At 31.7% G+C, this 14808-nt stretch overlaps 1 protein-coding gene across 1 annotated transcript in view; it reads left to right on the top strand.

The window, feature by feature from the left end:
• ND-49 (NADH dehydrogenase (ubiquinone) 49 kDa subunit) overlaps positions 1 to 14808 on the top strand; it is a 52015-nt gene that overhangs the window by 29417 nt on the left and 7790 nt on the right. Inside the window, exons 6-7 of the mRNA XM_075354412.1 lie at positions 5476 to 5595; positions 10965 to 11094. Of these exons, the coding sequence (XP_075210527.1) occupies positions 5476 to 5595; positions 10965 to 11094 (250 nt within the window). The remainder of the gene's footprint in view (positions 1 to 5475; positions 5596 to 10964; positions 11095 to 14808) is intronic.

Raw genomic sequence — 14808 nt, 5'->3', positions numbered from 1 at the left:
GATAGTATTTGATTTATTTTTCTCATTGACAAAAATGATAAATGCATTGTGTTGTATGAGATTTATTAAAAATTAAAAACTAGCGAAATAAAATTAATTATAAGCATGTTTTATCTGTTAAAGAGAAAAAACTTATTTTAATGTGATGTATTATTCAGACTCAAAATGTTCATTTTCAAACTGAAATTAAAGAATTACACATTCCGTCTATGTCTAAAGTAAGCAAATTATATTTGATCCATCGATTCATAGATGGAAACTATTGTCTAAGAGTGGTAGGAAGATTGCAATTATCCAATTTGAATTTTGACAATAAACATCCTATCATTCTTCTACCTAAATCTAATTTAATTAAGCTAATAATAAAAAATGAAAATCTTTGACTCTTACATGCAGAACCTCAATTACTCCATTCTCAACTTTGTGAGAAATATTGGATAATCAATGGTAATAGCATAATCAGATCAATTCTACACAAATGTCTGACGTTTTCAATTCAAGGCTAAGCAATCACAGCAATTAATGGGACAGCTACCAAAATGTCACACTGAAATTACTTAACAAGCCATTTAGTAATTGCTGAATAGACGCAGGACCATTATTAATATGTCAAGGTGGGCAGCGCTCAAACATTAGGATAAAATGTTATGTTGCATTATTTGTTTGCCTGTCTACCAAAGCTATACATTTAGAATTAGTCAGCGATTTATCAACCGATGCATTTATAGCTGCATTAAAAAGATACCTCTCAAGAAGAGGTCTGTGTTCTAACCCCTACAGTGATAATGGATGAATTTCATCAAAGCCAATAATTCACTTCACTCAATGTATAAATCTTTAAATAATGAGAATGTAAGAAGAAAAGCAAACTTCCTCCAAAAAGGGGATTCAATGGTACTTTATTCCACCAAATTCACCATATTTCGTGGAGGCTTATGGAAAGCCATGATAAAGTCAATGAAATATCATTTAAGACATTTAGGAAATTTAGCTTAACCTTTGAGGAACTCTTTACTACATTGAGCCAAATAGAAGTTTGTCATAATTCTCATCCCCTTAGTACATTATCTTCAAATTCCTCTGATCCCAACCTTTAACTCCAGAGCACTTCTTCATTGGTATTCCTGTAACTTTAAACAGGCTTAACAGATGACAGTTAGTTCAGCAAAATATTTAGACCATCTGGCACCAATGGTCTTCCGATTACCTATCTCAGCTTCAACAATGTTCCAAATGGAGAGCTGAGCATCCGTCACTTCAACCTGGAACTCTAGCTTTATTAAAAGAAAATAACACGCCACCACTGCAGTGGAAACAGCATGGGTCAGACAACCTCGTTTGAGTTGCTACTATTCGAACACAAACAGGAACTTGTAAAAAATCTGTGACCAAGCTATGTCCATTACCCACCAGTGATTGAGACATTTTTTATTATTGTTTAATTTATTAATTATTCTGTTTATTTTTTTATATTCTGTTTTCTGTTTTTGAACTTTGAGAAATTATACAGATTTCTGGTGGACAGACATCTGTATGTTCAGGTAGCACTTCTGTCTGGCACCATGTGATGTTAAATATTAGTTTTCCTTCTTTTCAACATAATTTGTTTGTATTTTATTAAACATGTGTTTTTATTCATTAATAATTATTGCGTAACATGCAACCATACAATACGGCCTAGTTGCCAGGCTTGTTGGATTCAATCTTATTATATTATCATAAGATGTGTTAAATTATGGTGGACAGTATGTTGAGACACAGCTTTGTACAATTCACTTGGCTCCTGACAATTCACACAGCTCCTGGCGGTTCACTCGGCTTCATACCACACACAGTTCATGGCAATTCACTTTGCTCCATCAGTTACATCTCATCAGTCAGTCACTCTTGACTCATCTAGTCTAGTCTTGATCTATCATTTGAAGACTCATATTGTTAGACATTACATCATACAGTAGACATATACATACATTAAATTATGTTTTTTTCAACAATGTAATACAAATCAAATTAAATGATGAACATGTTAATATATGATTGTTAATTAAAATCAGTATTCGTTTTATTTACAGTCCACTTAACATAAACAAAACAGTTATAATGACTGCCAATATTAATACCTAAATTGCATTAACAAGATAACACTAGAAAAGTCTAAAGTTCATACATCTCAATTTCTGCAAATATGCTTTTACTGTCTAAAATATAACTACCTTAACACTTTCACAATTGTTTACCAGTACCCCCCAAACAACTTTCTGCACTCACCCTCTGCCCACAATGGAATGCTCATGATGTACTGCTGGTTCCTGGCAGTTTTTATATCTCCTGGTCTACAGACCAGTACCCACCTCATTACTTAACTGTTGAAGCGTAAATCATCCACACGCATTTATGTTTCCCCATAAATTCTTAACCCTTCTGGTAAAACAGCTTTAGGAGTTGCCATTTTCTGTTTTACAAAGAACAGATTGTCAATTGGACTTGATAGTCTGAGAAAAAATCCCTTTTAGTTCCTTCTGGATTCTTCTTTCCATTACTATTTTCTCATTCTCTCTTCTTAGTAGGAAGAAATCCATTATACTAGTACTGTTAATATATTCAACGGAGTAATCAGTTTACCAATAAGTTAAGTAGAATACAAAATAGATCTAGATATTATCTTTTCAAATAGCAGCAAAAATGATTATGAAACAGAATAATAAAAAAAACTCAAAAGATAAAAAGCAAAAAAGGAATGACAATAGACCAAAAGCAAAAGAATAAAAACAAAAAGTAAAATTTTTGTTCATGGGAAAAGAAATATAAAAACCAAAGGACTTTTTAACATACTGATTTACCACAAATAATACCATCAGGAATAAATTTATAAATGATATATAAGAAAAAGACAATTGCAACAAAGATGGAGTATACCAAATAAAATGTGAATGTAATGTAATATATATTTCATGAAAGGGGCAAAAATTTTAAACAAGATTTAATGAGCATATAAAGTCATATAAATACAAGAAAAAAGATTCAAAATATGCAACACATTTGATAGAAAAAGGATGTATTCCATTAAAATGGTAAAATCTTATGAAAATAGTACACTATGCAGAAAAATGACATTTAACCTATATATTCAACCTATTGTTAAAAAGGCAATACGTAATTAATGAACAAATAAACATTCAATCCAATGTAATGTTTACAAATCTAAAGTTGTTAAAATATAGAATCACAAGAATTAGTTCCAAGAAATTGTAGAACCATTAAGAGGGGGAAGGACAACAGAAGAAGCCTGATGATCAGTAGGGATGTGGAGTGGGAGGAGCTTAACATTGCTATTTTTCAACAATCCCAACTTAGAAAGATTTAGTGCTAAGAGTTTTAAGAATGTAGGTACTCTGAAATGCACATACTATGAATATTAAACGAGTGACCTTGCTAGGAAGGGCAGAAAATAACACTCAAATCAATTATAATAATCCTAGCAGAGATATAAAATATGAAAATTTCATATAATGATTTTGACAGTTTCCTTTTCTTCTTGAATTTGCCACCTTGGTCCACATAAATTTCTTAATCATTTTTCTCTTTTGACTTCCGCTCTTCCCAATATTTTTTTTCATTCTTTTTTCCTGGAAATCCTTGTTTTCTAAAATTATATTTATATTTATAAAATTATATTATATTCTAAATTTATTTCTATTTCAGATTCTTTCATGATATTTAGTTCTCTCACCTAAAAACAGGCGTTTTTAGTTTTTTGATTATAGACAGAATTAAAAATTCTTTTAGCAGTCTTTTTTTTCTGAAAATTTGTACAAAAAACATCAGTCTTGTTTTCCTTACAATATCTGAATGTCTCTTTAAATTTATAAAGCACTTCATTTTTTCTAATTCTTCATTTATTTCCTTCAATTGGCCCTAATATTTGCCTCTCTTTCTTCTGTAGGTCTTCAATTTTGCCTACCTTATTCATACATAAACACTTATATAACTATTATATTGCAGTTATTAGACATGAATTTCCTCTTATTTACAATTTGTTATTAAAATAAAACAGTAATGAATTATCCACCACACATAATGTACTGGAAAAATCTTTATAAAAAAAAAATAATTTTAAGTTCACACCTTAAATAAAGTGGTGATGTTAGCTGACAAATTGATGCTTTACAGACTGATGGTTCTTTATAGATTAACACTAACCTGGTGAAGTTCTTGGGAACTGAGAATTTGCAAAAGTGTAGAAATAAAAAAACATGTTTAAAACAACTAGCTGTTCAAATTATAAAAGAGAATAAAAATTTTCTAGTATAGAATGATTTTACAACTTTAGGTGTGACAGTGATAGAAAATAATGATAATATAATATTAAATTTTAAATATTTATTCAAGTCAAAGACTGAATTAGTCAGTGCCACCAACAGATCTAATAATCTATACTAAATAAAGTTTAGTGTGGTTCAATATTCGTTATCATTTACAGTATGCTATAATCAGGCTAAAAAATATTTAAAAGGGTAAAAGTCCACAATTCAGATCAAAGAAAAATATCAGATTACTATACAAAATAATTTAAAAGGAATTAGTCTTGAATGGTTAATATCAATCCAGTATTTACCAAACTTTAAAGTTTGAAAGAAAATTAGAAAACATTTTTTCTCAGAAAGCACACCAAAAAAACTTTTCTTTATTTACTTCAAAACTTTTCTTTTGAAATATACTTTGGAAATAGTGATTGTAAATTAAATTTTAAATATCAGTAAATTACATACATTACAAAAAAAATTAAAAGGAAAATATCCAAACATTTCAAATTCTTGTCACATCAGGGGAAAACTCCCTTTTTGTAAGAAAAAGTAAACTTGGTTTTTGCAAAATAATGCATGAATTCAAAAGTTATAGCTGTGTAAAAATGCTGCAACAAAGAAAGAAATAATTTATTTTACTGGTGAAGGCTGAAAAACTTATTTTTATAGAAACAAGAAAAATTAAAATCTGTAAAACAAATTATTAAAAAGACTGGATGTCAGAAAAAGTGATTCATTGCATTAACATGTCATTCACTGAAACACATTCACCATTTATAAATGTTTCCATTGTCATTTCACCATATACTTTTCAAGAAACAGTAATGTTGCTTGCAAAAATAGCTCTGAGCAAGTTTTACACGCAACAAACTGTAACTAAATGTGAAATTCAGTAAATTAAATATGAAGTCATTTTATTTGAACTGGAAATGTAAATTAATAGTACATTTGAAGTTAAAGGATTTAGTAGTCCTAAAATCTTAATTACTAGTCCTTTTTTATAATAGAGAGAATGGATCTTACATGCTTTTTTGTGTGAAAATTAACAGTAAGGCATGATATATTAAACAGTGTGTAATGTGTTATTATTTCTTTAATTAATATTACTCATAAACTAAATTATATTCACTGAAAATATTTATTTATTTTATTAAGTTTATCTGATTTACAGCGGAGTAATGTTGCGAGGTTCTGGTATTAAGTGGGATCTTCGTAAAGTTCAACCTTATGATGCTTATGATCTTGTGGATTTCGATGTTCCAATTGGTGTCAAAGGAGATTGTTATGATAGGTAATAATTGATTAATAATATTTTAACTTTTGATGTTCTGGCATGTAAATTTAAGGTTCATAACTTAATCACATACTGAGTAGTATATCAGCTTACATCTTATTTATTCATTCTTTATGAAATAATGGAGAACAGCACTGTACTAAGTGATCACATAAAATTCAAATTAACATACCTTTGACCAAAACCGAAAGACACTTTTTTTCTAACTCTAGTAAATAATCAGCAATAAACATCAAATAAGAAGTTAAGAATGAAAAACATAATTGCAAAATTAATAAAACCATTGTGAGTTTCTAAAATTGTATATTTTTTTTTTTTATCATTAAAAACTGTATAGAAGCAAGAAGTATCAGGATAATGTCTTTTTTTGATAACTATCTTAATTTGTGATCCCTTTTGAGATTGACATCTAAGGTGTTCTCAGTTTCATCTTACATATTTTCACTTAAATTTTTTGTTCTCTAAAAAATAGTTGTCAAAGGAACTACTCAATTAAATTTAGTCCATTCTTTTAACTTGCCAATGTCATTTCAGTTATTCATCTTGTAATTATATTAATATTTATTTCATGATTCTTAGTTGCTGTTTTATAACTGATAATATTCTGTCCCTCTGTTTTTTTTTTTTTTTTTTTCAGTTGTTTTCCTCAGCACTTTAATTTTCATGCTTCTAAATCACTTTCAGATTTCTTTTATCGATATACAGATTCTTACTTTATTGTTTGAGAATTTTTTGATACTACCTTACATTATACCATACCATTACTCCTTCTTATTCATCTTACTTTTTAAATTACATATAAATGCCATGTTCCTTTGATGCATTGTAAACTTAAGATTTTTCTGATAATTTTACCTACTTAGCTCTCCCTCCTCTTTTGCACGCCCACATATACATCTACTACATTTATTCCATTAATGTTGATATCAATTTTCTTAATTTTTGACATTTTTTCATTGTTCTGTTGTTTACATTTTTATATTTTAATCAAACAACATTAAAAAAAAGTCAGGGATGTGATGCTACCCTCTCTAACGTAAACTGAAATTAACCATTTTTTCTTCTATAATTTATTTTTGTTACTTATTTTTACTTTTTGACAGAGTAACATGTATTTGTAAGTGAAAAATTAGATATTTTTTCTGCATTGAAATTAGCACCATAGTTTTCAGTTATAGTTAGTTTCTTTGCAGCTATGATATGTTAGAACACTGATGTTTGATGCAGTTGTACTAGATTGATTATTGATAGTTTCAATTTCCTAGATTGCCTTCATAGAACAAATTCATTTTTTGATTTTCATTAGAAAAAATGCCCATTTTTGGCTTATAAATCATTTTTGGTATTATTTCTTTTAATAAATTTCTGCTTGTGTAATTTTTTTCCTGAAACTGTCATTTCTCACATTTAATATTTTTAATCCAGTGGTGAAGTGTTAACAATAGCTATTTTTCAACATTTCTTGACATTGAATTTTTTTGTTTGTTTTCATGGTACAAATATAATACTCTACCTGTAATTACAGATGGAATATATTTCTATTTATAATCAAAAACAATTTGTGTCTTGAAGTAGTATTGTGTTGGTACAGGATGTGATCTGAGAGCACTTTTTATAATTGCTAAGATTTGCTGATTTATGCAATCATTTAAAAACTATAATATGAACTAAACTGTTATACAAAATGTGTTTATTTTAATTTTTTTATATTTATTTTAACAAAATACGGGGTACTATCAATTTTACATCTAAATTTCCTGTTGCCTTTGTTGGAAAAATGGAGGTCTAGATCAGTATCAGAATTTAATTAGAAGGTTATTATTGTTCCTTGCTGTACATTTTATTATGTTATTCTCTTTGTTCATTACATTTCCTTACTGAATCCAATTCAAAAGCATGTTAGTAGTTACTTGATCTTCCTTTAGACATACTTTTCTTTGAGTCATTTCATTTGAAATCACTCAAAGAATGGGATTCTTTTCATATTTAAATAAGTTTTTTTTTAATTCTGGATGAATCTTATGAATTTCTTCTTATTCATGAAGTTGTCTTTGAAATCAACAACTTACGGTACTGGAATGAGGTGAATACCATTTTCAGCTCAAAATTACAGGTTTATTATGATATATTTTTAATGCTGTAGAAATGTTAAAAAAATTCTTATTTGAATAACATATTTTATCTTAATTTATATTACAATAAATTAAGATAATTTCACTATTTCAAGTTAGTATTTTGCATTATGATAATTGCAGTCCAGTAATTTTAGAAGGTACTAAGTGCACATGCATTATTATTAAATTGTTCTTTCAGTAGTAATGTAAAATAATATACTCATAGTATGAGTGTATAAAAATTATCATCATGTATGTATCTGATGATAACCATATGCTTGAAAGCATATGGCTTCAAGCACCCTTGCACCGTTTGCTTCTCCATTCTCTTCTCTTCCCCAATTAAGCATTTAAGATCCTGATGCTTCCCAGTTTCTCTTTTAGATCATCTTTTATTTTATTGTATATGTTTTTTATTCTTTTTACGCCTTCTACTGATTTTTCTAGCATTGTTTTAATCTATCCTTCTCTTCGCATAATTTGGCAGAAGTGAATTCAGTTAGCCTTCTTATTCTTGAATTGTTCTTATCAAGCTTCTATTCTTAACTCTATACATTATTTCCTCATTTTTCACTTAATCTGTCCATATAACATTCTAAAATTTCCTTCAATTATTTCAAATGGATCTAGCTTTCTGTTTCTCTTTTTCTTAATTTCTTGCTTCACATCCATACAAAACTACATTCCTTACATTTTACAAGACATTTCTTCATCTGTAACTCCATTTTAATTTACAGAATCTATAACTATTAATTTTTGTAAAATGCTTCTTTATCCATTACTATTCTTTTGTTTTCAGTTTTGCAATATTCTCCGTATATTGTACCTAAGCATTTATATTGTTTAGTTATTCCTTCTTTTGTACAGACATTCATTGCCTTATTGTCTGCTATTTTAATTATTTTTATTTCATACCCTGTCATTATGTTTTATCTATTTAAATATCATTATAATTTATCTATTAATGCAGAAATGGTGCCATATTTTAGTAGACACCTGCAGGCATCTCTTGAAACACGAATTAATCAGCCGATGACTGGTAGAACAATTGTTCACTACCTTCTAGCCATAGACTTTCCCAGGAATGTGCCTGCCCAACAGTGACATCAATGTTTGTACCACCGAACAACCTTCTACCATCCACCTCCCAGTGTAAGTGGGCAGCTCACCAGAAACACTGAAAATTTCTAAATTACTGGCAATAAATTCTTTGACTATTTTACCACTCTCATCAGTAAAATCATTATGTTACATTAGTGATTTTGCATTTACATCTGCACCAGTTACAATTGGACTATGTCTTGAAAATCTTAAGAATTTTATCCCACACCTCCTAATGTTCAACAGGACTCTGTACTGAAAGTATGAACTCAGCATTAAGAAGAAAGTTCTGAACAACTACATGATTGTCTGAGAGCTTCCCAACTCTCTCTGTACCAGCTGTACTCCAAGCGATCATCATCAACGATCACTTGATTGTTGGTGGTGATCCAACTTTATCACCACCTGCCTGCCTCTCAGCTAGAATAGACCTCTCCTCACTTTCTGCTGTATTTACTACCACTATGTAGGAAGACAAGCTCCCAAGATCAAGGTCGTCCCCCATTAGAATTGACGCATCGTTAACCTTCCTAATGAGATGCCCTGCCTTAATTCTTCCATCCTTAAGTAGTTTCACAAGGCATGGGATCTCTCCTTTGCCTTCCTGGAATAGCCCATATCATTGGCCAAATCATATGTGAGAAAGGTGTCTTTCATTCACAGAGAAAGCCAACTCTTCATCTCAGTTGGCTTCTTATACAACTGTGAGGACCATCTCCTTATAAGTAGCCAGGTAACCTCATCATCAGAAACCCCCTCTTTGAGAAAGCTCCAAGTCCTCTACACCAGCCTTCATTTCGGTCGAACTGCCACAGACATAGACTGACGCAGCTTGATAACATGATCACTGTCCCCCAACTTGTTGCCTTTTAAACTGCTAAGCTCTGCAACAAGCCTACCCAGTTCTGGTCTGCTTTAATTCCCGTTTGGTGTTCCTGTCCACATGTCTGTGGATCATCTTTGCAATTTCCACAATCCTACTGACAAGCCCATCAAATACAGATACCCTATCAGGCTGTTTAATTGCCTGCCAGTTCTCTACGGAGTCGGACTGAACTGTTACCTAAGTCTGAAATCCCACTCGCCTCAACAACGAAAGTCCTGATTTGCCACCCTGTTTCCAGTAACACATCAAGAAGTCAACTCATTGGGGTCACCTCCAATGAAGTCGTCCAAAGACGACTTCGGACTCACCTTAACAGAATTGGAATCATCCATGACTTAATATATTCCCAAATCTACCCTAATGCAAAAATATATCGAAATACGCACAGTTGTTTGGGATGACCAAACGCGCATTTTTATGCAAACTTAGTTGGGATAAGCAAAAGTGTGTTGGAATAAACACAACATGGCTCTCAACACAGGAAGAAGTTCCCGCCTTAAAATTAACCTCAATTATAGGAAGCTAATTTCAGTTCAAAAAGATGGTGGACCAAAAATGGCTGCCACAGGAAAATCTGGGGAAAGTGTTTCCACTTAAAACAACCTCAAAAACTTTGAGGTTAGTTTTCGTACAACAAATGGACAAAGTTGAAAACAACTTTACCCATATTATCACACACACTAGTCACTAATAAGAAAAAAACGGAATAAATAAGTTCTACGGTAATGGTTGTATTAAATATACACTAACAGACTTCTCAACACACTAGACCACACATAACCAAAAAACCAAACAAAAACTTATTAAAGAGCACAAATTCTGAGCCAAACCAGATTGACCTTACCTGATCCAAGCTTATGTGACTATTTCCTTTTCCTCCAAAAGAGGAAAAGAGGTTATCAGTTTTAATGTAGAGTACAAAGATTGTAATGAACTAGTGTGAAGCACCTAAGCTGAATAATAACTTAAGTGTGTAGGAGTAAGTAGTTTCCCAAATTATTATTAAATGGGATAAAATATGTATCATTTTGTTGTTGCACAACTTTAGTATAAAATATGAAAGTCCATTGTTTTTTGTGCTCTCATTTCAGCTCTAATAAAGAAGAGAATTAACTTATTTCTGTATTATACTTGCCATTTCTGTGTTAAATAAACTAATAGAATTAGTTTATTTTTAACTCTACTGTGTTGTATTTTCAGTTGTTTTAAATTTTTTAAATAATTGTGTATTATTATTTTTTAATTAATTCCTTTATTGGATTTAGATACTTATGCAGAGTTCAAGAAATGCGTCAGTCATTGAGAATTATTGAACAGTGTATCAATCACATGCCAGCAGGTGAAGTTAAAACAGATGATAATAAAATATCCTATCCATCTAGAGCTGAAATGAAGGTAATGTAAACAATGTTATTTCCTTAGCCTATTGCTCATTTAGTTTTTGTGGCACACTTTTAGCTTAAAAGTTAATTAATATAATATTTCATTGAGATTTTTTATTGATAATATTGGAAAATATCACCAGTTTTTGAATTTGCAAGTTGAAAAATCATAATTATGAACTATTTTGAACATTGTTTGGAAAATATTGTTAGGATTTTATTTACAATCCAATTATACGTGGACTCGTATCGCCTTCGAAATAGTTCCTTTGTGAAGCCACGCAACACTTCAAACAGTTTTCCCACTTTTCATAGCAGTACTGGAGCTCAGAAACCAGAATATCCTTCAGATGGTCATTACATTATATTTTTATGTTTTCTACTGTTCCAAAATGGTATCCTTTTTAAAGGTGTTTTTTTAAAGTTGGGAACAAGACAACTTTGCAGGGACTCTAGCCAGGTAAATAAGGTGGTTAAGGAACTACAGAAGTGTTCTCATTAAATGTGAAAACTCATTAATTGAGAGTGCAGTGTGACAAGGTGCATTGTCATGATGCAGTATCCAGTTGTCTTTGATGGCTGGTATCATGCGGGCAACTCTTTTACGCAGCCTTTAAAGAATTTCTCAGTAAACAGTTTTACAGTCTTTCCTGTAGACAAAAACTCCTTATGAACAATGCCATTACTATTGAAGAAACAAATTGCCATTTTGCTCATTTTTGCTTTTTTGGGATATGGTGAGTTTGAAGTGTGTCATTCCTTGCTCTGGTGTTTTGTTTTTGTGTTGTTCTCAAATATCCAAGATTCATCACTAGAAATAACATTTTTTAGAAAATCGCGGCACACTCCACCCTGTTGTTTTTCTGTTCAACAGTGAGGTTTTGTGGGACCAATTTTGCACAAAATTTTTTCATGTCCATTTCATTTGTCAGAATTTGATGGACTGTGGTACGGTTCAAATTCAATTAAACTTGGGCTAGTGACAGAGCATCATCTCCCATTACACCCTTTTCAATTTTTAAAAAGTTTCAGTAGCATTCTCAATGAGTTTAACACAAAACATGATTGCACAATACCAAAACTCGTTTCACAAAAATTTTGTTCACATTTGATGTAGCAACAATAGGCTAAAAATATTAATACTTAATACAAATCAGCTGTTCATATAACAGTATATTTACTAGTAACTTTACAGTGTTGCCACTTTGGCTGCCAAAAAAAACTAGTTGCAAACTTCATATATCATGGTTATTTTAGAGTCAGGGAAAATTCTGAAAATATTCAGTGAAAGTCAGGGAAAATCACTTTAAAACTTTTGGGGAAACCCTGTATTATTTTTTTTTATTGTTGCTGTTGATGATGATATTATTACGCAGAGACTAACCCCTATGCTGAGGCTCTCTTGTTTACCCTGATAAGTTCCATCCTTCATTTGAAATTGGGTTCCTTGAAGTCGCAATCGTTGATTAGTGGAAACGAGCCTGGTTTTTCACTATGATCGTGGTGACTATCGTGTATTATATGATGTGAGGTTTGCTGATTGGTGTAATGTTCTCTTAACCACCAATGATCTGGGAGAATTGGTTTTGGGTTTACAGAAAATAATTACTGCAGCGATTGATAAACTGTTCCTGCCTTTCGTTCTAAGTCAACCAAATTTCCACCTTGGTTCAATAGAAACATTGTTAATCTCCTCAAGAGAAAGAAGGCAGCTCATTGCAGGTTTAAATCGTCTGGTCTGTCAGATGATTATTTCTTATTTTCTCGGCTGTGTAGAGATGTTAAGTAGGCAATAGCGGATGCCAGTGTGGTTTGGGCTTGGAAATGTGAATCTGACCTTTCTAATCCGAGGAGTCTTTGGAAATAAATTTCTCGACAGAAGTCTAACTCCGTGAGGACTCCAGCCCCTATTGTTGATGGACGGACTATCTCTGATCCTTGGTTGATTTGCCTGCATTTTGGTGAATATTTTCAATCAGTATACAAAGATTTTCCTACGCAAACTACATCTAGTAACGCCTGTATCAACAACTATCAGATTCTTGACATTCCGATGGTTTCATCTTCTGATATATCAAGTGCTATAAACAATCTTAACGCTAGATTGACGTTCAGCTTGGAGCAGATTCCCGCGTTTGTTATCAAAGGTTTAAATGAGATTGTTTCTCCTATCCTGGCTTCCCCGTTTAGTTGGAGCTTGTCATCTTCTTATCCTTCCCTATAGAAGCATGCGGTTATTACTCCTGTAGCTAATCCTGGTGTCCCTTCTCTAGATAATTTCAGACCTATTTCTGTCCTTGGTACCTTTTTCAAATCTTTGAGAGTATTCTATTTGGACATATTTATATAACCATGTTCTCCCGATGTTATTGTCATTTCAGCATGGATTTATTAAAGATCGCTCATCGGCTTCTAATTTGTGACCGCCTTTTTCCAGGATTCAGTTAATGTAATTGAACGTTAGGTTCAAGTAGATGTGATATATTTTGATTTTACCAAAGCTTTTGACAAGATGCCCCATCACTTGTTGTTATCAAAGACCAAGAACTTCGGTTTCAGCAATCATCTTAATGATTGGCTGTCCTCTTATCTTCATAACAGGTGTTTTTCGGTGCGTTTTGGTGGACAGATGTCTGAGGAATCTTTCTTGGCTACATCTGGAGTGCCCCAGGGCTCTTTTGGGTCCCTTTCTTTTTATTACTATTTTTATAAATGATATCAGGGATCTTTTGACATGCAATTTTCAGATGTTTCCAGATGACATCAAAATATATTGTCCGATCAGGAATAGTATGGATCACCTGTTGCTACAATTAAATATTAACAGAGTTGTTGAATGGGCTACCGCAATTGTATGCCTTTAAATTTTCGGAAGACCAAACATTTGACTTTATCTCATAAAATGTCAAACTCCGTTTTCAGCTATAGAATTGGTACACACATTGTTGTCGCTGAAACATTGGTTGAGGATCTCGGGTTTTTATTTGACACAAAACTGTATTATCACGATTATGTTACTCAGATTGTCAATAAAGCACGCCGGGACTGTGGTCTTGTCCTTTGGATTTGGATTTGTGGATGGTTTAACAATATTTCCACTTGTAACCTGCTATACAAATCTTTGCTGAGGAGTCGAAGTACTCAATCGTAGTGTGGAATAATACACGAGTTTTTACCTCTGATCTGGTTAAGGGTGTTCAGAATAGATTCTTGAACTGGATGCGTTTTAAGTTTAGAGATGTTTTGTTGACTCTGGTAAAGAAGATATGTTGAGACAATTAGACCTTTCCAGATTGTCTGATAGAAGAACATACTTTGATATGGTTTTCTTTTATAAAGTTCTACACAATAAACTTCCGACGCATTACCAAGTTGTCTTGCATATCCAGGCCAGGTCAGTGAGGTCTTAGACAATTTGTGACACTAGTTGGTTCTATAGTGTCTCCGATTGAGCAGTGTACCAGCATTGCAGTGAAGTTCCAGGATAAGCTAAGCTTTTGGGAAGATAAGACCTTCATTAAAAATTTGAGAGGGTTACATAGCAATGGATTATTATTCTTAGGAGTAATAGTAGAGGCGAAACATGAAAATATAGTTAAAAATTTCTTAAGCCTGTTCTTTGACTTTCTTTGAAATTATAACCCTGGTAGTAATATTCACTTTTATGATTTTGAAATTCTTGTTATTTTTAATAGATTACTACTTATAAATTATTGTTATGTTTGAA

The sequence above is a fragment of the Lycorma delicatula genome, chromosome 1 (genome assembly GCF_047948215.1).
Source record: "Lycorma delicatula isolate Av1 chromosome 1, ASM4794821v1, whole genome shotgun sequence".
Lineage (NCBI taxonomy): Eukaryota > Metazoa > Arthropoda > Insecta > Hemiptera > Fulgoridae > Lycorma > Lycorma delicatula.
Note: the sequence above shows the minus strand (reverse complement) of the source record. Positions and strands in the feature narration are given on the sequence as shown.